General features: G+C 40.0%; 1 protein-coding gene across 5 annotated transcripts in view; it reads right to left on the reverse strand.

Moving 5' to 3' along the window:
- LOC126354025 (protein kinase C-binding protein NELL1-like) overlaps positions 1 to 27368 on the reverse strand; it is an 871152-nt gene that overhangs the window by 158127 nt on the left and 685657 nt on the right. For all 5 annotated transcript variants that reach the window (XM_050003353.1, XM_050003352.1, XM_050003356.1 and 2 more), the window contains 2 exons: positions 8095 to 8214; positions 2327 to 2587 (listed from right to left, as the gene is read on the reverse strand). In XM_050003353.1, the coding sequence (XP_049859310.1) occupies positions 2327 to 2587; positions 8095 to 8214 (381 nt within the window). The remainder of the gene's footprint in view (positions 1 to 2326; positions 2588 to 8094; positions 8215 to 27368) is intronic.

Below are 27368 nucleotides of genomic sequence, written 5' to 3' on the forward strand. Positions count from 1 at the left end.
TGAGTGTAATGTGTTGAAAGATTTGGAGGCCATTATGCCCATGCAACATTATGCCTCACCTTAGCATACAGCTCACAAAAACCATCATGTTCAATAACATTCCTGTGTGCACTATGTGTTGCCCCTCTCACCAAATTAAGGCACCTAATGCACCAGACGTTATGGTGTGGCAAGGCATCATGGTGCATGGGCATACTAATCCCCAAATCTTAAAACACAGTGCACAAATTAGTCAGTATTATTATAACACTGTACTCCTTACACACGTACATGCTCTCAGGGGAATATTTGGCCCTGACTTCATTTTTATGGATGACAATGCATGACTGCATTGATCTGTGCGGGCAGAGGAGCTCTTGGAATGAGAGGATATTCAGCAAATGGACTGGCCTGCCCATTCACCTGTCTTAAATCCCATTGGTTAACACCAATATGAAAAGGATAAAATGTACTACCACATGGAGAAGGCATTGGTGGCAGACAGACCCATTCAAAAAAGGCTGCTAGGTGATATTTAGCTATCACACTAAGTCCTTCATCAGATGTGGAAAAAAAAGAACACTCACACATTCACGGCTCACATACATATACCCACTATCATGACTAGGAGCTAATGTCCAATTGTGATTGCATCTAAGGTGAGTAACAAATAATGTTAGGATGGGTGATGGGGGAACAGAATAGGCGTGGGATGGGAAGTACAAAATATAGTAGGACAGGGGTGGGGGGAAGATGCTATAGCTGCCTTTGGAAGCTTGCAGCTATGTGGTGGTGACTAGAGCTAGTACCACCACGTCCATGCATGCTCTCACAGACAGCACTAGTATCTTACATCATCCTTATCCTACTATCCCTCTGCCTCCCCACACCATGCCTCTTCTGCACCCCCACTATCCATGCAGCGAAGACTTCTGCTCACCTCAGATGAAGTAGATAGATTATTTTGGTTGGATGCCTAGGAATGAGTATCTCAGGAATAGCATAGCTGGTCACTTGTTCATATACAACTGTTGTGAGCAACTATGAAAAGTGATTGAACGAGAGTGAAACTGTGAGATGGTGCTGGATGTCCACATATCATTACAGAACATTGAGGCTGAATGTGTACCCATTTGATATCGCAGGGTAGGTGGCAATCTGTGGCAGATGAGATGACAGAATACAATGCTCATACAAGCACACCACACAGGTTACATTGTTGAATATTGGGTGCTGCAGAACACAACCCCAATGTTTTCACATGTTGCTACATAGACCTCGTCAGTTTTGATTGCAGAGAGCACAGGATCATTAAAGGTGTTGCCTGGTCAGATGAATCATGTTTCTTGTTGTAGCAGGTTGATGCTCGTGTCAGGAAATGCCATCATACAAGCTGCTTGAAACATGCACTGTATGATGGACACAGGCTAGTGGGAGCAGTATTGTGCTATGGTGGACATTCACCTGGGCTTCTGTGTGGCCTGTAGTGGCAATTGAAGGCACCATGACAGCTGTGGACTATGTTCTTATCGACCACCTGCACCCCTGCACCATCTTAACTCAATGGAACATACCTGGAAAACTATCAGGAGGAGTCAGCTTTGAACCCACAAACCACCTGGAATTACAGGAACTGTGTGACCTATGAATAGATATCTGTTGTTATACATATCCAGAAACCTACCACAAAGTCATCAAATCCATGCCACACAGAATCCACTAAGGTGGGCATGTGGTCACAATGTGTTGGCTAAACTGTGTATACAGCAACACAGTGTAATTCCTATAATCATAAGTATGAGTTGACCAGTACTCATCATAACTTGCAGCCTGCCGAGCTTGCTTTTGCCTATAAATGTATGACTTGATTTGTTCTACATCTGTGAATGCTCCCTTTCATGATTGGATTTCTGGAACATTATGTGTGAATAAATGAATGAACAAATCAACTGAAACATCCTGCACTAGTTATCTCTAAGTACTTACATGTCAATACAATCAGACTATAATGCTTTTCAAAAGGTGATGTGAGATTTGAAGCCAAGTTTAAAATACTGGTATTATTGACTTCAAGTATGTACCAGAAGTAACAGTTACAATCTAGTCATCTGAACTCTCCATAGTCACACACACAAAAAAGGTGTAGTGGTATGATGTGTGATTAAGTAAAAAATAATGAGTTTAGTAACAACAAGATGTCGTTAAGCCATGAATCAGAATGGAAGAAAAGTCTGTTCTAAATTCAACATGCAGAAAGTAATATCATGGATGGGAAGGACAAAATGAATTGAAAATTTTTAATTTCACCAAGCTCTAGAAGGTAAATAAATAATATGTTATTACTGACGTTTACAGTTGTATCCATCGCCTTCATAGCCCTGCTGGCATTGACAGCGGTAGCTTCCCAGTGTGTTGACACACGAAGCATGGCTATGACATCCATGTTCTCCTGTGCTACATTCATCCAACTCCACACAATTGAACTTATCAAGACGTCGATAACCAGGCAAACATTCACATACATAAGAACCTGGAGTGTTGACACAGCGAGTATTGGAATGGCAGTGATGTCCATCGAGTCCACCTTCTTGCTGGCATTCATCCACATCTGTTGAAATTGTGTGAAAAATATTAGGTAATGGCGCAGAATCATAATGCATTTGTGAAAAAATATTTTATGTTCATAAAATCACCATCATTCCCCTTACTGAAAAGAGAAATACAAACATGAGTTACAAGGGCATAATGAAAAGTAAAGTCTTTGAATTTTTATGTGAAAACTCCTAAAGCTTTTCAAATAAAACAAGCTTTCTTGACGTTCTACACATTTATTCTTCATGTCTACATGTTTATTTTCCAACATAGTCAACATGGCAGTGAACACATTTCTCCCAGTGAGAGACCAGTTTGCTAATTCCAGCACTGTAGTATGTTTGGCTATGTTGATAAGTCCACAACCTCACCTCTGCATGCACTGCTTCATTACTATCAAAATGAAGTTCTCAAATGTTTACTTTAAGTTTCTGAAACAAATTAAAATTTGCAGGGGCCAAATATGGCCTGTATGATGGATGGTAGATAACAGTGAACCCGAGATTTGTAATTGTTGCAGGTGTCCCAGCACTCATGTGTGGTCTGGCATTGTCATGTTGAAGGAGAGGGTGCTCCATGTCTGGACAAAATCTTCAAATTTATGCTTTCAGATTTTCTGAGGGTACTGCAGTACCTTGTTGGGCTTATGATGGTGCCTTTAGGTATGAATTCCAAATGCACCATACCCTGAACATCCAAGAACTCTGTGAGCATGACTGTACTTGCTGATAACATGATCTTGAATGTTTTTGGTGTCAGTGATCCTCTGTGGTAGAACTCCAATGATGATTTTTTTTTAGGTCAAAATGGTGAATGCATTTTCATCACTTGTCACAATGCTGTTGAGGAACCCATCAGCCTCATGCTCAAAATGCAAAAGACATTGTTGACAGATGTCCTACCTCCTATGTTTCATGTCAGGAATGAGCATTCAAGGTAGCCAACATGCACTCATTTTTCTGTACTGCAGTTCTGCAATGATGGCTTGTACACATTCTTGAGATATGCCACACTTACCTGAGAGCTGTATTATCTGATGATTTTCTCTGATGAGATCATCAACTTGATTGTGATAAGTTTCATTAGTTGCCACATGTGGTTGTCCACTCTGAGCTCTGTCACACACAGAATGGCCCCACCGTTTCCTCATTATGAGCATGAACAACCCAACATGACACATCACTGATGTCAAGACAATCATCACTGTACACAGCCTTCATTCTTCCACGAATTTCAATTGGAGGCACATTTTCTGCAGTTATAAACATGATTACAGTACACTGTTCCTCATGCACTGACATAGTTACATCACACTGCCATGTTGTACTTGACAATCTGAAGTCCTCTACCACCATTGGGTTGTAATGTGCATCGGAAAATGGGAAAGTCAGCTGAGTAATAAGCACAACATATAATACCTCAACCAATATTGAGAACAGAACAAAAACGTAGGAGACATTATTTTTCAGCATGCCTCAAATTATATGAATGGCATGATTTAAAGTTACTGTATTGCACCAGTTTCTTATTATTGAAAATACTATTCTTAACTACATACTGTGAATTTTTTGTAAATGAAGCAACTGATTCACTCAACCAGTTGTGTGTAAGTGTGTGTGTGTGTGTGTGTGTGTGTGTGTGTGTGTATGTGTGTGTGTGTCTGTCTTATAGAGTAAAAGAGCGATACAGAATAGAATCTAGTGTGTAAATGGTATTTCTTGTTTTATTTATACCTTAACATTGTTTCAGCTTCATATATTTGGTGCTACAATGTGTAATTGGAGTCTGTTAACATACTTGACATCTGCAAATTGAAGTAAACATCTTTTGGCATAAGCAGTAACTTACAAAAAACACAATTAAACATCCCTCAGCATTTTCAATAGAATCATTTTGGGTGTTAGACCATGTCATCATGAAACACTAAAAACCTAAGATCCTTATACACTATCTTATTTCATTTGCCAGGTGACTACTGACATCACATTCTGGGATGCTTTTGAACAATTTGATAATCAACAGCTTGTATCCACAAGTAGTATTTCCCTGCAGTGAGTTGTTGATGCATGCTGCAGCTGTTCTCTTGTGGTCTCTTCTTTATACTGTTGAATCGAGGTCATGTGGATCTTCTGGGTAGTGAACACACACAATCTGATGGACTAGGATCATTGTTCCCCCTGCTCATACTGTTAGAGCTCTTAATTATTTTTATATGGTCTCTTATTTTTCCCTGCTGCATCTACAGCAAACATATAAGATTCTTTAAAATTCACAGATTGGCTATAACCCTGATAGTGTTCAGCTGCAATTTGAAATGTAGATGTAAATGTAGATCTGTTGTGTTGCCCCAGTTGCAAGTAAGATGATGTTTGTTGAAAACACATCACCTTACATTTTGTTATCATCATTGTTGGTTCCCATCATTGAGGGAACAGCTGAAGAAACGTAAAAAGACTCATCTACTATTTTCAGTAAATGCACTGTACTTCTCTGAAGCATAATTAATAATAAGCAGAATACATCTACTAATGCATTTAAGATTTCGCAACAAAATAAATATTTCTGAACACTAAATGTTATGCTTGACAGCAATAGTATGGTTAATATCTAATTTAAGGTGCCACAGTTTACAACAAGAATCAAATCAAAGGTTCTCTAAGAATATGCTGATTCTAAAGCAATATAATAAGTGCTAATCCATCTCCTGATTTTACCAAAATAGGCTTTTTCACATTCATGTCAGAGTCTGTCAATGCCTGTAATGTGGAGAACATCTTTGGACTCCTTTATGAGCCTCAACATGTCTTCAGTCTTGCAGCCATTCTGAAATATTGGTTGAATTCCTCCATAATGCACCACCTTGCTTACGCAGTCACTGATGCCTCTCACGTAAGGTAAATGAGCAACAGAAAGAGGATCTATTGTCCCTTTGTCTGTTTTGTCTTTACAGTATCTTATAGTTCACTGTATGTTCCTATTGCTATATCCATTCACAATGTTATCTGGAGCTTGGTTATTAGCTCTTGTTGGAGGCTGTCAGTGTACTCATCCAGTGGGGCTGTCAGTGCATGTAGTACAGAATTGTTTTGTGCTGGATGGTGGTACAGTTTCACATGCAGGTGTCTGTTGCTGTACATCAATTTCCAATAACCATCAAAATGAACTGAGTGAGCTCCAAACAACATTATGTGTGAGTGGATATAGCTGAAAAATGGCAGCTTTACATGAACTGGGTTCAACAGTATATACAAGCAGCCACAAAAAAATACCAGTGTGGCATCAATGTCTCACTGCACGAAAACACTAAACTTGGGTACAAGCTCCTGATTTTCTATTGTCAACCAATCACCTGCCACAGTAGCACATGAAATAACCTACCATACAGTCACCCTTCCATAACAATCTTTGCTTCAAATCACCCAATGGCATCCCAGTATGTGATATTGGTAGCCATCTGATACTGAAATAAGACAGTGTATAGGAGAAGACCATTATCAGAATATAGCAGTTGCTCACCCTGAAGAGAATCACTGCAAGGATGGTCCAAATCTTTGAGTTTTAGTTGTTTTAAAGTTAGTTAATGAAGTGATCTAATATGCAGAATTGCCAAATGGGGTAACCACACAGTCTGAAGTGCCTTGTCATAGTTTTTGTGCCTCCCTCCCTCCCTCCCCCCCCCCCCCTTTAATTGTTTTCAGGAGGTGGTTTCACTTTGGAACCATAAGGACATCCAGTTTTCAACTACCCTTCATTTCATGTGATTTTTTTGAAAACAAATGAAATATTTTTGCTAGACATAATCTCACATCTCAAAACTTCCATAAACTCATAATGCCTATAACAAATTATAGTCCTAAATAACAAGCAAAAATGGGCCTAAAGTTTAATACATGTCACTTTCTCTTGTGTGTGTATGTGTGTGTGTTTTGTGTCTACCCTGACAAAGCAGCAGATATAATCCGCACTCTGGCTGGTACAACGAATGTACTTCAGTGGTTAGATAGAGAATTTTTGCACCAGAAAAAGTCATTTAAAGAATATTTTCCTCTCCTCAGTTTCAGAATACGATAAAATAATCATAGCTTTACTCATATGACACTGAATATTAGACCAGATTCATTGCTAACTCTGGTCCAGTTTTATCAAGAAATTCCCAAGCCTGTCTGTGATCCACAGGGCTTCCAAATTTCATCCTTATATTCACAGTGCACTATCCTTGATGACCATCATCATTGAATATGGTGGCAACCTGAGGAGAAGTTCCATTCTTCCAGTTTTTTCAAGAGGCACAGTGATGTATAGTGTGAGGAGCCATCAGGTACGACTTCAGGTCACTTCTGGTAGTAACTGATGGAACTGTGATGGTGCAATGGTATGTCATGGGTATCTTGCATCCTCATGTGTTACCTCTCATGCAATAGTATCATGGTGCAATTTTACAGCAGGACAATGCTCATCTACAAAAGGCACGTATTTCTATGAGCTGTCTGCATGGCATTCAGGTACTGCGATATCAAAGACCAGTTACAATAATTTTGGACCAGTTTGCTTCAGGAGAGGACATAATGAATTCATGATGCCATTCCAACAGAATCAGGGCATCCATCCAGACCAGGGGGGGAGGGGGGGGGGGGGGGGAGGGGTGCAATATCATACTGATAATTGAGCTCAAACTGCCAAATTCCTTATGTAATCATTGGAATAACTTTGTATATCCTCTGACCCACTAACTTTTTTTTTCAGTCAGTGTATTTTTTGTCAGTCAGTGTATATCTTCTTCCTTAATATTTTCATTTCTCCCATCTTGGCTTTGTTTCCAAGATATGAATCACTGAACATGAAAGCTGAAATTTCACAGTCTTTTGTATTTGGACTGTCCTTGCTCATATTGTTTAAGTTTAAGCGGTGGTTAAGCAGATGATCTGGTTTCATTTTACTGTATGTGCACCTTGCCAGACAGAAGAGAGCCACTCACACACACACACACACACACACACACACACACACACACACACACAGAGAGAGAGAGAGAGAGAGAGAGAGAGAGAGAGAGAGAGAGAGAGAGAGACAGAGACAGAGACAGAGACAGAGATTATTAAATCATAATGATAATTAATTCTATTTGTCCTTTTTAACACTACATAACAACAACTACAGTGTGTTATCCCCAGTTTCCTGTGAAGCTTGATGAGTTGGTTAACAGTGAATCAACACAAAAACACATAGGCTTTGTACAGGGAGATAATACAAGGACCATTCCAGTATTGGTTTAAAATATTTAGTACTGTTTTTCTACTTGTAGTATGTATTTTCACAAAATATCATACCCATTATTGTCTACACTTCTTATTATTTTCCAACAGAAATGCTGATGAAACAAAAAAACAAATTTTTGAAACTATTACAAAAGCCATTTTAATACAAAAACTACAGTAAACTCCACAATTGTTATCATTTTCAAATTATGTGACGCTAAATGAACATTTATCAGTACTTTAGAGCTATTATTAACATAAAACTCACCATGGCACAAATGACCGTCTCCAGAAAATCCAGTGTTGCAGTGACATGCATAAGTAGTTTGTAAGTTGAGACAAGTAGCATTTTCATGGCACATATGTCCCTTATTGCAGTAATCCACCCCTATGCAAGCCAGCAGTAAAAGAAAATGCACGCATTTACAGGTTAGTAGATGATAATTGGAGTCAGTATTGTTATATAAAAAGGCTGGCATCAAATCCATATTGTTAAATTGTTGAAAAGTATTTACAGAGAAAGTGAAAAACATTAGTAGACATTCTCTCATTAATGGAGCATACAGAAGAAAAAATACCAAGCAAAGTACTAAAACCGGATGCAAAATTGTTGATAATAGACAACTTCCTTCCAATATTTCCTGAGAAAACTATTGATTAAAACACTTGAGATATTTTAACAGCTTTCTAAACAATATTTCTGAGTTTATTATCAAATGGGATAAAAGGAGGATACAAATTACAGTATATTGACAAATTCTACAGTAACAGACTTGGATTCAATTCATGTACAGGTAAGGACTATTCTCTCGTCTATTCATCCTACTTCACCTCCTAATTTGATGGCCAAGATAAAGGCTGTCTGGATATACATGTTTCCACATCTTTTCTTTAGTGTCACTCTCTAAGAATATCTAGAGTTATAATACTTCTCGCTACAATGTGCCTCAAATATGTTATGGAGGTCCATTGACTACTGACTTTTCCTTGACATTGAAAGTAGAATAACTTGCAGCTAACCCACTGAGTGCTCTGGACATATTAACAAATGGTGCCATGGTGTCCCCAAGTGCCATAAACCCAGTTTTTAGAACTGCACGTGTTTCCCACAGTGCTAGAAATATGTTTACTCCAAATGATACTGATGCATTTAAACAAACTGCTCTTCTGGTATCCATATACTATGAATGTGCTAAAATTTTATATTTCCTCTCCAGCCTCCCCACAGCTAATCAAACACAGGGTTCTTGTGCATATTTTTTGCTCTCATCTCGTGTTGATTTTTTTACTCCACTTTTTGTTACTGAACAGTCTTCACTATTAATATCTAAATATTATTTTCATTGTTCTTTATTCTATAAAGGCAGAGTGGTTTTCAGTTTTACAAAGAAAGTGCCATGTCATCATATTTAGAAGGAATCATTGTGGCAACTGGCCAAAATTGTACGTAAGTGTCAAAGTAATTGTCAATTCCTAATATACAGTTTTTTTATGTCAATGAAAACTATTTTGACATCTTAATTTTTTTGGCTGTGAAGGCTGCCGGGGACCATTTATTGGGCTTAATGTGAATTAAACACATTGATACACTTCTGAAAACTGTTCTGTCACATAAATATCTGCAGCTCAAAACAGTCTATGGATGAATTATTGTGCTAGCAGATGAACAGGGAAAACCAGACATTTTAGACACTTATGTGCTTAAGTGCAAACATTTTCCATTAGTCTTCATCTTGACTGTTATTAGTATCAAATGAAACAACATGCTCACTATTATCACCCGTGTGTGTGTGTTTGTGTGTGTGTGTGTGTGTGTGTGTGTGTGTGGAGCTTACGGCTGCTCATCAACAGTAAGGTTATCAGTGCCCTTACACACATTTGAAGAAATGAGTGTGGATAAAATTTTGACAATATTAACATAAGCACTAAGAAACAAAAAAACTAAAATGTGCTATACAGTTAATTAAAACACAAGTAAAACTACAAAGGAGCTAAAAGAAAGGCACAGGCACAGAAAAATGTGACTGCCTGAATGTTTACGAAAAACATGGTAAGCCAGTCACCCTGCTAACACATTAAATTTTGGGATACACATTGGACAACTGACAAAACTTCAAAACTCTAACCACATTTACATGAATGTTACCTAAAATAGACAACAGATCCATCTTCAAATCCACCATGGTCCATTGGTTGGAAAATAAAACACAATCCGATAAAATGTGGCCCATAGTGATCTGGATGTCACAAGCACCACACGTTGGAAGGTCCTCTCACCAGGGCAAGAAGCAATGTGCCAGAGAGCTGTGGTCTATGTAAAGACAAATTAGGAGGACCTCATCCTGTCAATGTGGCTGGAATAAGATATGCCACAGCTGCATTGTGGGCTTTACTATACAGAGCTTACTGTCTGTTGGACAGAGCTTACTTTCTGTTGCTTCCAGCCACTCATCCTCTCACTGACAAAAGACTCTGGAGCTCAACAGTGAGGCTATAGCATGCAGGGGGATGGCACACTGAAACAGCTGAAGATCAGGACATGCCTTCTTGCAGCTAGATCCACATTTTCACTCCCAGTCATTGTAGCTGGAGGAGGGCATTCTGGATATTCTGGTCTACTTTATCCACTGGGTACAAACACTGTAGAGAGTGAAGGCCACTTGGAGAATTGGAGCAGACTAGAAATTCAACACTGGAAGAAAGTCTCATCTGCTCCAGTGCCCTCAAAATTGCACGTAATTCTTTGTTGAAGACAGTGAAGTCTTGGGGCATGGGTCCTTGAGGACACGATCCAGCAAAAACAACAGACCAACCAACAGAGGCACCCTGTTTAGATCATCCATGAAGACAGCTACATAGTAGAGGTGCCCATATAAAATATCAGAAAATATCACATGAAAAACGGAAGCAAGAGTGCAAGCTCTCCTATACTGCACCAAATCTAAAATTACTCTGGGCCTCTGCAGTAACCATTGTGGCAGATGGTTAAAACCCTGGATATGAGGTTGTACTTGCTCCACACCCAGTGACACCTGCATACACTGCACACAGATGCTAAACAGTATTGTGGCTCATGAATGATTGGAGAAATGGCATTTCAGAGGCAGAAAAGCAACAGTATGGTATGTTGGTGACGTCAGAGCTGCAAGGAACTTACATATCTTATGCACCATGAAGAGTTGTCACTGGATGGTGGGTGGCAGTTCCCCAGCCTCAGCACAGAGACTGGCTATGGGACTTGTCCTACAAGCACACATGGCCAGCCAAATCCCTTCATGTTGGACAGCATTAGTGATCTTCAAATAAAGAGGCCTCACCAATTCATGCACTGTGCACCCACAGTCCAGCCACAAATGCTTGAAATCCCTAGAAAACTGGAGCAGGCATGCTCTGTCTGCTTCCCAAGGCCTGTGACTAAGACACTTTATGATGTTCAGTGCCTTGAGAGTTTTGGCTTTCATATCTCTCAGGTGTGGCAACCATGACAATTTAGTATCAAAAATGAGGCCCAGAAACCTCACTGAGTCCCTAAAAAGTAAGATGGTGCCCCTCATGTGCAAGTCAGGAAAATTAAAAATACAATGAGATTGATTAAAATGAACACATATACACTTGTATGCTGAAAACTGAAAACCCATCTTTACAACCTACTCCTCTAACCTCCGCACTGTAAGTTACAACAGATGGCTCACTGTTGCAACTCTGGAGAAGGAACAAAGAACAACAAAATCCTCTACAAATAAGGAGCACTGTACAGGACTCCTTACCATACACATGATACTATTTATGGCTATAGCGAGGAGGATTACACTTAAAATGCTGCCTTGGGGGATGCCATTCTTTTGCTGAAAATGATCTGACAGCCTTTCACCAACTCAAGTTTGAAAAAACTGCTGAGACAGTAAAGACTATAGAAAGATGAGGAGGTGGTGATGAAAGCCCCATTGATGCAGTTTCAGCAGAATACTGTATCTCCAAGTAGTATCATAAGCCTTACTGATATCAAAGAATATGCTAATAAAGTGATGTTTACATAGGACAGATTGCTGAATAGCCACCTCTAGCAGTGTCAGGTTGTTGAGAGTGAACTCAAATCTCCAGAATCGACACTGAGAGTGGATAAGGAGTTGCCTGGTCTCTAAAAACCAGACCAGATGATGGTTAATCATTCACTCCAGATTCTTTCATACACAGCTTGTTAAGGCGATGCTCCTGTAACTTCTAGGAGATGTGTGGTCCTCTCCTGGTTTGAGCTGATGTATTAGAATTGTGTCCCTCAATGAGTTGGGGAAGTTACCTGTCTGCAATATAAGATTAAAACTTTTGAAGAGGATTTCCTTTGACTCTGCTGGTAAATGTCGATGCATGTAGAACCAGATTTGGTCATGAGTGGGTGCAGTGTCACAAACCTCTAGCAATGTCAATTCCAGCTCCTACTTGGATAAATGGGAGTTGTGGGCCTTAGAACTGTTGGACCTGAAGTCCAATTTGCCCCTCTCTACAGTCACATAGTAGTGACAAAATGCCAGATCCTGGCTTGCACTGGCAGTAGTTTTTGCAAAATGCTCAGCCAGCATCTGAACAATGTCTCTGGGTGTTGTTTGAAGATACCTCTGTTTCAGCACTGCTGCTATTGGTAAATTTGCAGAAATCCTCTGGATGGCTTTGCATACTTTTTAGAATAAGTGGAATGCTTGATAGAGCCAAGGAACACTTGACATGACCTTTTCTTGTTCTCCTTAATTATGCGTCAAGCCTTGGCTGTTTCGACTTGAAAAGTGATGAGCTTTTCTGCTGTAGGGTGACATTTCAATCATCAAAGAGCCACACAACGGTTCCAAATTGATGAACAGCACTCATCTGTCCACCAAGGTACAGGTTGCCTCCTAAGATGAACTGGGGATTTTGAGACGGATAAGTCAGCAGCACGATGAATCACTTGTGTTATGTGGTCCACCCATTCCTGGATGCTGTTGCTGTTCAAACATAGCCAGATGGCTGAACACCATCCAGTTAGTCCTGCTGAACATCCATTTTGATGGCCTCTCTTCAGGTAGTGCTCCATCCAGTGGAGAATGTGGAGTGGAAGGGTTCACTGGAAGAAGGTAATCAGTGACCTCCCAATGAACAGAATCTGTGAGGGCTGGAGAGTAGAAAGAGAGGTCGACAGCTGCAAATGACCCAGTAGGAGTACAGAAATGGAGTACCTGTGTGTAGGATGAACAGCTCATGAGATGTCATGAGGCTCTCCAAAACCCAGCAATGAGAGCAAGTAGAGGTAGAGCATGATGGGAATTGAAGTCTTCCAGTAGGAGAAATGGTCATGGGAATTGTTCCACAATTCCACAAAGCCTATGAGAACCTCAGAGTCTATTGTATCTTATGGAGGTAGATAGAGTGAGCAAACAGTGGCCCACTGACATCCATGAATTTCCACAGCAACTGCTTGCAGGTCAGTAACCTGGAGGAGAGCAGAGGAGTTATACACATTATCAACATTCACAGCAACCCCTCCATTGCTCTGTCCCTGGTCTGGTCATCCTGAGGAGTCAAGAGAGACATCAGATAGTATGACATCGGCATCATTGGACTGTTTACAACCTGATTCTGTAGGTTTCAGAGCCACAGCTGCAGCAGAGGTAGTGGCAGCACTGAATGGTTGATCAGACTGGAACTTTGGAGAAGCAGGGAGCACTGCAACATTAGTGACAACAGACCTGCCTGATGTTTTGGGAGGAAGTGTGGGCTTTGAAGGAACAATAGCAGCACAAGTGCATTGGCAAATGCAGGTACTAGCACTAACACTAGCAACCTCCATTTGGGTAGCAGCACCAGTCATCTGAACTTGTTGTTTAAGAACAGACGCAAAGAAGGTAAGCAAACTTCAGGAGGCTGCATGGCCTTATAGATCATTTTGGCCTCAACATACAGGAGATACTTGGCTGTTTTTATTTCTTGCATCTTCCCTTCTTCAAGGAAGACACAGGAAGATACAGGGTGATCTCCAGAGTGGTTTACACACTTATAGGAGACGAACAACCATCACCTTCATGGGTGGCCTTACCACATCTGCCACAAGTGGCTGCTCCCTTACAACCTGTTGGTGTGCTCCAAAGAGCTGGCATGGAAAACAGTGCACTGGGTTAGGAAAATAATGCCACACGCTGAGATGGAGGAAGTCTAGTGCTGCTGAAAGCAGGTACAAACGAGCCTGATCTCGTGAAATCATCATCCACCCATTTCATGATGTTCTGTATATCAACGATGCCTTCCTGGGACCCCTCAGATTTCAGTTCTTCTTTGGGATTGTCAACCAGATACCTGCAAGTCACAACACCTTTGCCATAGTTCAAGGTATTGTGCAGTTCACTTTCTATTGCACACTCCCTGAGGCACTGAGCTTTCTCGATGTTCTTCACTTGTTGGAAATTGGATGTTTCTACCAACAGGGTCTCTTGACAGATTTTAAACTTACGGTGAGTTCCTGTAAACCCTTTTGTATGTTAAAAGGTGAAACTTTCTAGAATATCTCCTCTTTCTGTTTACTTATAAGAAACATGTTACGGCCACCAGCAAGTATTCTGTTACTAGATACTGAAAGAATCACTGTAATCTCCAAGTCTGGAGGACTGGCTACACATCCCCTCATGTTTTGTTGGGTGTTGGTAACTACCAGCAGCCCACCATTTCCTCTGGAGGAGGAAGTGAAGATTTCAAAAGGTCCATACTGGTCCCACAAGCCGCTAGGGAAATAAAAGTTCACCTAGACAGAGTCCCACATGCCTAGGTCAGCCTTATACAACTGAGGTGAGGCAGGTTCCCTAAAGGTTGCCCGCTAATGGCTTTTCCAACTCAACAACCATGCATCTCATCAGCACATAGCACACCTTGATATTGAGGGTTTATTTTTTTTATAGAGGTTTTTACCATCCTTGTGAAGAGGCAGTCAAGCCAAGATTCCTATTTCCTATGACACAAGACATTCCATCACCACGCAACGTTGTGGTGCTGAAGCATGCCCAGAGCCTATGGTGACAAAGGTCTGATGGCACTTACCAATCCCTGGCTCAGGGTCCCCAAATCACCAAGCTGATACTCAGAAAATGAATGCTAAGGGGTTTATCATTCACATCATCAGGAATTTTTGTGTTAATACAACATGTGCATATTGTGTTATGGCTTTGGGGTACTACTTCAGAACATGGCTCTGTGAAAGTCTTTGATTAAAAACTAATCGTACATGTAAATTTGGAGGTAAAATAACTAAAATACAGTACCTCCAGTGGTCACAGGCTCCTTTTTTTGTTGTAATACATCACATATAAAATGTCATGCTTTAAAAACAAAGATGATGCCTAGAAACTACTAGGCTATAAAGAAAACCATTATTTCAGAATAAGTCTTAGCCTTGTGGAGGTCTTGGGCCAAATTGATGAATGCATATGTTAGAGTAAATATTTCAGGTGATACACAAATCCTTTTTGTCAAAGTTTATAAAGTTTAAACTTCATACTCATTTATGCAATCAAGTGATTTATTGAAAAAGTTTACATTTAGCTTTTAGTCAGAAACACCCATAGAGCCATGTTCTGAAATAGTGTTTCATTTCTCTACTAGGCAGTGCCACAGTTTACCCAAATGTCAAACACAACACACACTTCATATTAATACGTAACTCCATCTGATGATGGAGATTAATACCTTTAAAACACATAGTGGATATAAATAAACAGGGACTGGTAACAGTAGGCTTGTTGTTTCATTTGAAATCTTAAAAGTGTTTTTTTCATAAGCAAGAAGTTTCAGATAACCAGCATTTTCAAAGCTGGGTGCTGGGCTGGATCAGGTGACTGAGATTTTAGGTTCCTGGTGCAAATATTTCACCAAAGATGATCAGGTATTGATAAGTGCACTGTACACAGAGTACGCGAAGGAACTTGCCACCCTTCTTGCAGCGGTGTACCGTAGGTCTCTAGAAGAGCGAAGCGTTCCAAAGGATTGGAAAAGGGCACAGGTCATCCCCGTTTTCAAGAAGGGACGTCGAACAGATGTGCAGAACTATAGACCTATATCTCTAACGTCGATCAGTTGTAGAATTTTGGAACACGTATTATGTTCGAGTATAATGTCTTTTCTGGAGACTAGAAATCTACTCTGTAGGAATCAGCATGGGTTTCGAAAAAGACGGTCGTGTGAAACCCAGCTCGCACTATTCGTCCACGAGACTCAGAGGGCCTTAGACACGGGTTCACAGGTAGATGCCATGTATCCTGACTTCCTCAAGACGTTTGACACAGTTCCCCACAGTCGTTTAATGAACAAAGTAAGAGCATACAGACTATCAGATCAATTGTGTGATTGGATTGAGGAGTTCCTAGATAACAGAACGCAGCATGTCATTCTCAATGCAGAGAAGTCTTCCGAAGTAAGAGTGATTTCAGGTGTGCCGCAGGGGAGTGTCATAGGACCGTTGCTATTCACAATATACATAAATGACCTGGTGGATGACATCGGAAGTTCACTGAGGTTTTTTGCAGATGATGCTGTGGTGTATCGAGAGATTGCAACAATGGAAAATTGTACTGAAATGCAGGAGGATCTGCAGCGAATTGACGCATGGTGCATGGAATGGCAATTGAATCTCAATGTAGAGAAGTGTAATGTGATGCGAATACATAGAAAGATAGGTCCCTTATCATTTAGCTACAAAATAACAGGTCAGCAACTGGAAGCAGTTAATTCCATAAATTATCTGGGAGTACGCATTAGGAGTGATTTAAAATGGAATGATCATATAAAGTTGATCGTCGGTAAAGCAGATGCCAGACTGAGATTCATTGGAAGAATCCTAAGGAAATGCAATCCGACAACAAAGGAAGTAGGTTACAGTACGCTTGTTCGCCCAATGCTTGAATACTGCTCAGCAGTGTGGGATCCGCACCAGGTAGAGTTGATAGAAGAGATAGAGAAGATCCAACGGAGAGCAGCGCGCTTTGTTACAGGCTCATTTAGTAATCGCGAAAGCGTTACGGAGATAATAGATAAACTCAAGTGGAAGACTCTGCAGGAGAGATGCTCAGTAGCTCGGTACGGGCTTTTGTTAAAGTTTCGAGAACATACCTTCACCGAAGAGTCAAGCAGTATATTGCTCCCTCCTATGTATATCTCGCGAAGAGACCATGAGGATAAAATCAGAGAGATTAGAGCCCACACAGAAGCATACCGACACTCCTTCTTTCCACGTACAATACAAGACTGGAATAGAAGGGAGAACCGATAGAGGTACTCAGGGTACCCTCCGCCACACGCCGTCAGGTGGCTTGCGGAATATGGATGTAGATGTAGATGTAGATTGGTGCCAGTGGAGACTATCAGGAGATGTGGCTCCACTAGGTATGAACTGCACGTCAAGAGGATTGGGAAAGGTGGTTTGCAGAGTAAATTTGTAATAGTACATCAGGCGAGTGTGGGCCACATATGTCAAATACCAGATATTATGGGTATTGGCGAGATTATCCAGGACCAGAATGAAATTAATTTATATTATTTAAATTCTACAAAGACACTGCCTTTTCATCTGTCGTCTTTCCACTGGTACTACAACAGTCAACTGATTCATGCCAGAATATGCTGAATTGTTCTCAGCAAAGCCACCCTGCCAGTCAAATCATGCTGCAGGTAATCTGACTTGTGAGACTGAGGGCTCTTGGAGTCATGGTTGAAAAAATCTCTCTCCTCTGCTCCTAGGGGTCACTTAGAGCAGACATTAAATGGTTTAGTTTCTTTACCTTGGAATTTTCCCTTTCCCTCTGAAGGTATCTTCTCTTGTCTCCCTGGCAATCCTTACCACATATTTGCCACGAGAAAATGAACTGGGAAGTTCCTTTTTCTAAGCTTGAGTACCATATATTAATTACAAGCCCACAACACTTTCCAATCCTGACTACATCTCCAAAGGGATGTACAAACTGGCATCAGAATCAGGATGCCAAATGTATGCTGTTTTCACTTTCAGATGCTGCATAAAAATTACTAAGCCATGATTGGATGCTTGAAACTTTTGTTCAGGACTATCTGGCTCCATGGTATGACTCATCGGACGTGTGCATGGCACAGTCAGTCCAAGCTGCCTGCCACAGTCTACCCAGAGCTGCCATCACCAACGTCACCACTGTTGAAGCTGTGCCTTAGGTCATCCAACACTGCCAACACCTTTGCCACCCTTGCACAAGTCCATGTTGTGGGTACAAGGACCCAGCAGCAGCCCGAAGTGTGGAGTCACTGCTGTGTCACTCCCTGATGCTGCCATGCCATTCATTGGTCAACAAAGATATGACAAAGCTTTGCTTTTATGGAAAAGATGCTGTTTGACTGCTGTATGACTCATCGGACGTGTGCATGGCACAGTCAGTCCAAGCTGCCTGCCACAGTCTACCCAGAGCTGCCATCACCAACGTCACCACTGTTGAAGCTGTGCCTTAGGTCATCCAACACTGCCAACACCTTTGCCGCCCTTGCACAAGTCCATGTTGTGGGTACAAGGACCCAGCACCAGCCCGAAGTGTGGAGTCACTGCTGTGTCACTCCCTGATGCTGCCATGCCATTCATTGGTCAACAAAGATATGACAAAGCTTTGCTTTTATGGAAAAGATGCTGTTTGGTCTGATGTTGCCAGAGAGGTCACTGAGAGCTGCTGCTGAAAACTTTTTATTTGTTTTGATGTGAGTAGTTTAAAGGTATGCCCACCACTAGATCGGAGGGACAGCGGGAGATTTATCAAGAAATGTAAGGTCAACTTTGTTTGGAAAGAATACATGCAAAGGTGTCTTAAAGAAGTAATAGTAAATGGAGTACTGCAAAGCATCACTGTGCATACAGGTAGCCTTGCTTTCCCATTTTAGGGGTGGTTCCCACAGCTGGTTCCATCCTAGCCTGTAATTTATGTTGCATTGAGTTCACTGGTTCTCACTATTGTGGATAAACCAAGCAAATATGTCCACACTTTCAAACAAAATTTTATGGATACAGGGAGACTGTGTGCATGGAGCCATGAATTGTTGGTAGGTGTCACCAAACTTAAACTGCAAGAAGAGGCACATGCTTTTGTAAATTCCATGGAATTGCTGAGAAACACCGAGGCACTTGATGCTCTTGCAAAAGGGCTTATGGATAGATACAGAGATAAGCACAGCATTAGCTATTACAGAGCCAAACTTTTCACCCTACAGTAGAATTCCATGGAGAACTTAGTGCATTTAGCTCACAGAATATGAGCTGTGGCGTGCAGTACATATATACTAAGGGAAAAAGAATGAAAGGGATGAGGTACTACTCAGCAAAGCAGAAGTTCTCTGTGTAGATGTATTCCTTCATGAGGCTCATCCACAGGTAGGTCCTGAGGTGAAATGTACTTCACCAAACACACTTAGGAGACTTACAACTCACATTTCCGGGTGAAGAGTCCCAGCAGTTTATTCAGTCTTTCACCAGGGTAAACCTCACTAGATGTGTATTCATTGCACATGTGTACTGTACTCATTGCAAACATCCAGATCACAAGGCTCCTTAGTGTTTACCACTATTGTAGAAAGATCAGACACGAGGGGACAGCATTGCTCGGCCAATAGGTTACCAAAGCGCTCAAAGGAACACAGATATGGGATGCAGGAATGGGAATGGTCCTGCCACTGCTCCTTGCTCCCCTTCCATGAAGAAAATCCAGTAAGAGAAGGACTCACCCAGGTGGCAAACTTAACTTTTCAAGGTAAAATTAAGAGTAGATAGTATATTTTTATTGTTGATACAAGCACACAAATAAGTGCTTTGTTTGTTAAATCTACTTTTGGTTGAGAATTGAAACTGTTGTGTTGTAGACTGAGTGGATTTGAAAAAGGTAATGTGCCCAATAGTTTTGCAAAATGTAGAACCAGAAATAGACAAAAAGAACTACCAATTACTTTTGAAATGACTGGGAAGCATGACCATAATTTTGATGGCACTTTAGATAATGATTTCCTGTACCATTTTCAAAGCATAGTTAACTTCTAAGCACAAGAAGTCCATGGGGGATATATCCACCATTTTGGCAGTATTCCTGCCATAAGGAAATGAGGGAGCTCAGAATGAATGGCCACATTCTGACAACCCATTAAACCACACAGCACAGCATTCAAGTTAAACAAAAATGAGAAAATTTTAGATGGTACCAGAAAAACTGTTTCAATAGAGGTGAAGAAAGATATTTTTTAATGGAGATATTTTCTTAGAGGATCCATTAACAGATGGTAATAGACACATGCAAAGTTCAGTTTAGCAGGATGAGTATGACAGAGGAGTGTACATTTTTTCCGATGAGCAAACATGATTTTGAAAGCAGAGATGTTAAAAGTCCCCAGAATATCACAGTTGCAAAAGTGCATGACATAAATACTAATGAAATAAACAGCATACCAAGAAAACAAACAACCCAAAATAATGATTTACATGAAATTCCAATTCAGTTACATCATCTATAAATACAGAAATTGAAATGAAACTTGACACCCATGTAAGGCATATGAGGAAGTATCGTACTCCATTCTTGTTGAATCTGCAACTTTTTTTGAAGAAAAGAAACAACTTCCAGTAAAATTCAGGCAGATCCATTTGACACAGAAGCCAATGTGCACTGAAACACACCAACTGATGAATTCTCATTTCTATAATTTATGTTCTGTCCCTCTGTATAAATTATGATGTAGGGATTAAGAATGATTTTAAGTCTTAGGTGTGAGATAGTGTTGTTGTTGTCTATGTAAACCTATTGTTTAGCCAATTTGATGATTGTGCTGTGTATTTTTGCCTCATCAGGCTCTGATAAACTAGAACACTTTGCTTAGCTGATGAATCTGTACCATTCTCCTCTGTATCCTATAGGTTTTTAAGCATGCTACTTTCATGTTAGCATTCACTGACTAGAACTTCTTCCCCAATGGATTGTTGGTATGTGCAACAGCCAGTTTGCTATGGACATCTGGCCTCAGTTACATGACATGAGCTATGTAGCTGTCACTTTTTCTCTGCTGCATGCCTCTCTGTGTTCTAATGTGGTTGTACCTTGACTAGCAGCCCCAGTGCTCCCAATGCATCATAACGTTTACCTCCTTCCCCATTATACTGTAATAAAGCAGTATATCCTTTCCAACCTTGTTTTGCACTTTTAATTATTCCCCAATTTTATTACCTGCCTCTACTATTGCATGATTTGTCATATGTTTGTCACTACACAGTTTCCACTGTTGTCTCGAGCAGTGAAGTTACAAGGTTTGTGAGAAAGTAATGGGACTGACAACACTGTGAGCAGTCCGGCAACTCTGTGTTGTTGTACTTGTGAGACCAATGTGTTCATTCAATCCAGATAATCAGCTCGATTTTAGCTCCTTACAGCGATCATGTAATTTTTGAGAGCACATCAGTGAAGTTGTGTTTTTGTTGTGTGTCACGAAAAATGAACAGCACAACTTAGAGCAACAGTAAACCATTAAGTCTTGTGTTAAAGTTGGGGAATCTGTGAGTGCAACCTTTCAAAAGCTGAAACACACCTATGAGGAACAAGTTTTTCAATGATTCAAATCATTTTCGGAATGCCAAGAACACAATGAAGATGAACCTCATTCAGGGTGACCTTTAAGTTCAAAAATTGGTAAAAATGTTTGCTTTTTTGATGGTAGGGATACCATGCATAAATAATGTGTTCCCCCTGGAAAAATTGTCAACCATGTCTCTTACAAAGGTGTCACTGAAAAAGATTCAGGAAAAGGTTGAACTGAGTGAGGCCAGTCATTGCAAACAAATGGATGTTGCATTATGCCAACACCTCATTTCACAAAGGCTATTCCATTACATAATTTTTTACCTCAAAAAGTATCCCTGTTGTTCCACAGCCCACCTGTTGACTTGATGTGAGTCCTTGTGACTTTTTTCTTTTCCCAGTATTGAAAAATGCCTTAAAAGGATGTCATTTTTAGACTTGAGAGAACATTGAATAGGATGTGACCAACATGTTAAAGAACCTACCAGTTAGAGCCTTTCAGTGGTGGTCCTGGCTTGTAGCTGCTGAAGGGAACAACTTTGAAGGGTAGAATATTGTCATTTGAAAAGAGTAGAAACTTTGATAGATAAAAACTCAGTCTCATTACTTCTCTCACACACCTCGTATGTTCAAAGCTTACAAAATTTGAAAGCTTTCATTACAAAATTTCAGATCACAAGCCAATATCATGGAAATGTTACTGCATTATTTTGAAACAATCTGCAGAAATAAGACCCCACTCTCCACCACTCTGAATCATGTATTGTTCAACTGCCATCGAATAAGTGCAACCCAGCTTTGCTCCACATGCCCAGTCTCCAAGTAGACATCAGCAATGCAATCCAGTGTCTTTACTTGCTTAGATATGAGTGACACAATTCAGCATTTATAGACTCCGTTTTTCTGTGAAACATACTGAAGACCATTTCTCTCATAAGCAACAAATTTCACTGGCCAACAGACAGTTGAATTAAATGACCTTTATTCTACTTACATGCAATGCCATACCCCATTCTGGTTCCACTGGTGTGTTCCACTTCACACACATACCAAGGAATGTTAGATAACAATGAACTTCTATTAAGGGATTCCATTCCTTTATCCTAGGATGTTAATTCCCTGTACAATTGAAAAAAACTCTGAATGCCACTATCAAACCATTCCTGATATTCATTCCACAATTTAACCACTCTCTCAGTCTACATCCTGTCTAATCTTTTGGATACTAACAATATGGAATTGTTCAATTCCTTGGCACAGTTGATGGCACAGGAGAACCAATGAATCTCATTAGATCGAGATGCCACCGTACTATGGCCTTCAGCATATTTTATTTAACATAACTGTTCCTGCAGTGACTTCTGCCCAGCTTGCAGTTCTGATACTGAGCTTGACAGCCATTTTAAATGCAAGTTACATAGTAGAATGCATATAGCCACTCCAACTGTTGATGTGTCTTGGCCTAACTACAGTGGACTGTAACAATATGAAGTCAGGGAAGAATTATTTTTCTACTGTCATGAACCATAAATGTGTGATCTCATCTAGGATTGTTTTCTTTAATTAAAACCATTACTATTTTGTATTTTTCTTATGTACTGCTTACTATTGTTACTGTTTCAAACAACAGTAGTTTATTATTGGGATTATTTGTTCATTTAATGTTTTATTGTCAAGAGTTGTTTTACAATGTTTCTAGTCTGTTTAACTGTACTTATTTACATCCCTTCTGTGATCAAGTAAATTTGAGTCAAAGAAGTCACTCTTCAGGTGTTTATTCTAAAAGTTATATTTTTTATCTATTGTTGTCGTGGTCTTCAGTCCTGAGACTGGTTTGATGCAGTTCTCCATGCCACTCTATCCTGTGCAAGCATCTTCATCTCCCAGTACCTACTGCAACCTACATCCTTCTGAATCTGCTTAGTGTATTCATCTCTTGGTCTCCCTCTACGATTTTTATCCTCAACGCTGCACTCCAGTACTAAATTGGTGATCCCTTGATGCCTCAGAACATGTCCTACCAACCGATCCCTTCTTCTGGTCAAGTTGTGCCACAAACTTCTCTTCTACCCAATCCTATTCAATACCTCCTCGTTAGTTATGTGATCTACCCATCTAATCTTCAGCATTCTTCTGTAGCACCACATTTCGAAGGCTTCTGTTCTCTTCTTGTCCAAACTATTTATTGTCCATGTTTCACTTCCATACATGGCTACACTCCATACAAATACTTTCAGAAATGACTTCCTGGCACTTAAATCTATACTCGATGTTAACAAATTTCTCTTCTTCAGAAACGCTTTCCTTGCCATTGCCAGTCTACATTTTATATCCTCTCTACTTCGACCATCATCAGTTATTTTGTTCCCCAAATAGCAAAACTCCTTTACTACTTTAAGTGTCTCATTTCCTAATCTAATTCCTTCAGCATCACCCGACTTCATTTGACTACATTCCATTATCCTTGTTTTGCTTTTGTTGATGTTCATCTTATACCCTCCTTTCAAGACACTGTCCATTCCGTTCAACTGCTCTTCCAAGACCTTTGCTGTCTCTGACAGAATTACAATGTCATCGGCGAACCTCATTTTTTTATTTCTTCTCCCTGGATTTTAATACCTACTCCGAATTTTTCTTTTGTTTCCTTTACTACTTGTTCAATATACAGATTGAATAACATTGGGGAGAGGCTACAACCCCGTCTTACTCCGTTTCCAACCACTGCTTCCCTTTCATGTCCCTCGACCCTTACAACTGCCATCTGGTTTCTGTACAAATTGTAAATAGCCTTTCGCTCCCTGTATTTTACCACTGCCACCTTTAGAATTTGAAAGAGAGTATTCCAGTCAACATTGTCAAAAGCTTTGTCTAAGTCTACAAATGCTAGAAACGTAGGTTTGCCTTGCCTTAATCTTTCTTCTAAGATAAGTCGTAAGGTCAGTATTGCCTCACGTGTTCCAGTATTTCTACGGAATCCAAACTGATCTTCCCCGAGGTCAGCTTCTACTAGTTTTTCCATTCGTCTGTAAAGAATTCATGTTAGTATTTTGCAGCTGTGGCTTATTACACTGATTGTTCGGTAATTTTCACATTTGTCAACACCTTCTTTCTTTGGGATTGGAATTATTATGTTCTTCTTGAAGTCTGAGGGTATTTCGCCTGTTTCATATACCTTGCTCACCAGACGGTAGAGTTTTGTCAGGACTGGCTCTCCCGAGGCAGTCAGTAGTTCCAATGGAATGTTGTCTACTCCGGGGGCCTTGTTTCGACTCAGGTCTTTCAATGCTCTGTCAAACTCTTCACGCAGTATCGCATCTCCCATTTCATCTTCATCCACATCCTCCTCCATTTCCATAATATTGTCCTCAAGTACATCACCCTTGTATACACCCTCTATATACTCCTTCCACCTTTCTGCTTTCCCTTCTTTGCTTAGAACTGGGTTTGCGTCTGAGCTCTTGATGTTCATACAAGTGGTTCTCTTATCTCCAAAGGTCTCTTTAATTTTCCTGTAGGCAGTATCTATCTTACCCCTAGTGAGATAAGCCTCTACATCCTTACATTTGTCCTCTAGCCATCCCTGCTTAGCCATTTTGCACTTCCTGTCGACCTCATTTTTGAGACGTTTGTATTCCTTTTTGCCTGCTTCATTTACTGTATTTTTATATTTTCTCTATAAGAGACATTAATGCAATGAGAAGCAAGATGTTTTGCAGTTCTCATTTTGTGTGTCTGAGTTATGTCTATTTAATTTCCTACATCACTCTCATTGATGCTCAGAAAGATTTAATCAAGTTGTTGACTTGGTGCATCCACACATTAACATATTTTCAGTTTCGCAACTTTTCTTTGGTCAGTTAAATAATTACAAAGTCACTTAAAGAACTTAATCAGTGATTCAAATTACATCAAAACATATTTTACTATCAATGCATCCATTATTGCTGATCACAGGTAAAATAGATTGCTGTGTTTCAAAACACTGTTCATGGCTTCAATTTGACTTATTGTCAAGTTGGTAACCAATTGGTGCCACCCTGGGGGTTACCCAGATACTATAAAACATTGGACACCATGTATTTACTTCATTCTGAAACAAGACTTACTGCAGTCTGACAACTAGGTCCTTCAATGTCAAGTGGCCCCTATTCCATTACTTCCTTTAGTAAAACTAAAAGTTAATCATTTAATTCCTTTATTCATCTTAAAAACAAAGCTGTAAGCATGAATTAGATATTTTTGCATTAAGTCCTAATCTTTGCTGTAACAGTGCTTCATTTGCTTGTACTCCTTAACACTGTTTATGAAATCATCTCTGTCTACCTTTGTAATGCTGCTGCTGTCACAGTCCTGTGCTGCCTGTAGGCACTGCAAAGTGACACAACAATTATAGCTCCATTCCAAAATATGAACTGTTGAACAAAACTACAATCTGAAGTGTTAAATGAAATTAAAATATTGTTACCCCTAGATTTAAGCACTCATTGGGATTGTCAAATTCATCTGTGGTCTATGCAAGCCAAGGACAGGGGAACAGATATAAAAGGTGCCTCATCCCTGGCACATGTACAATTTTATTACTTCAGTTTTACAAAGAGGCCAGTATGACATAATCAAATAGTTCACATTGGAGTTGGCTGAATCACTGTCAGCAAAGCCATCTGCCAATCAAATTGTGCTGCAGGGCCACCTGACATGAGAGACTGAGGGTTCTCAGAGCTGTGGCCAAAAAGTCTCTCTCTTCATTTCTGAGCTACCAGCTAGAGCAGTTGCTCAGTGGCTTATTTTCTTTACCTCGGCATTTTCCCTCCCCTTCAAGTTAGGTATGGGCTACTGCAGTTATCTTCTCTCATACCTCTGGCAATGCTAGCCATGTAATCCCCATGAACAAATAGATGGACACAGTTTTTTTCTAAACTTGAGTACCACATACTAATTATAATTTTCAGTTCTGAATATATCCTCAAGGAATATACAGGTTGAAGGACTACACCTCTCTTAGGATAAATCATGACAGCAAAGTCCTTGCCTTAAAAGTATCTACAACTTAGAAATCTTTGCAAAAGATAGGCAGTGCATCCTCAAAAATTTCCTGAGACTTCTCTGTTCATCATCAGAATGTGCAGCCTATTAAAAATAAAGGAAATTTTAGCTTCAAGGCAAGACAAAATCATTTTAAAAAATTCATCAAAGCTGCAGGCCCTGTTGTAATGAAGATTATAACATACACTAGCTTGATGTCAAATTACAATCTTTGAACAGCACAGTGATATGCATTAGAGCACTGGTGTAGAGATGGTGAAATACAGTATATAGTGCTGTCATCACATGAGGTGCAAGTTGCTACTGTAGAACTATCTTAAAGAGTGCAGGATCATGTATTCATGTATTTGTATCAGAGGTAGCACACATTTTAAAGCTACAGAAGATAGTGCAGGTAAACATTTTGAATTGGCAGCTGTTGAACTAGCAGAACTAGACATCCATTAGAAGTTAATCAATCTCTTTGTGTTCCACTCATCTGGTGGTAATGTGGACACTTTTTCTGGCAAAGTAATTGAAGTTCTGGAAAGAGTCTCAGCCCCCAAAATTAACATGGTAATATGTGGAGCCATGAATATTAACATGAGGGTTGAGGGTGAAATCAGTAATAGCATTCTAAAAATTTGAGCAATTTTAGCAAGGCGCAAGTGGTAAACACTGCCATTAGGGTATCAATAATTTCAGGCTCAGCCTCATACTGAATCTTACAGATACTGTCGAGAGAGAATTGTGAAGTGTTTATATTCTGTCCATTGTTTAAATCAATTTTTGAGGAGACATTGCCAAAACTAGTCACTTCAACAGCAGCAGCTAAGTAAAGTAGGTGGATAATTGCAGGATTTGAAATTCCTCCCAGACACTTAACTTTCCCATTTGTTTACAAAAGCACTACAATAATCCACAGTTCCTAGATTACTCTCATTCTATA

Source organism: Schistocerca gregaria, chromosome 3, assembly GCF_023897955.1.
Source record: "Schistocerca gregaria isolate iqSchGreg1 chromosome 3, iqSchGreg1.2, whole genome shotgun sequence".
Classification (NCBI taxonomy): Eukaryota; Metazoa; Arthropoda; class Insecta; order Orthoptera; family Acrididae; genus Schistocerca; species Schistocerca gregaria.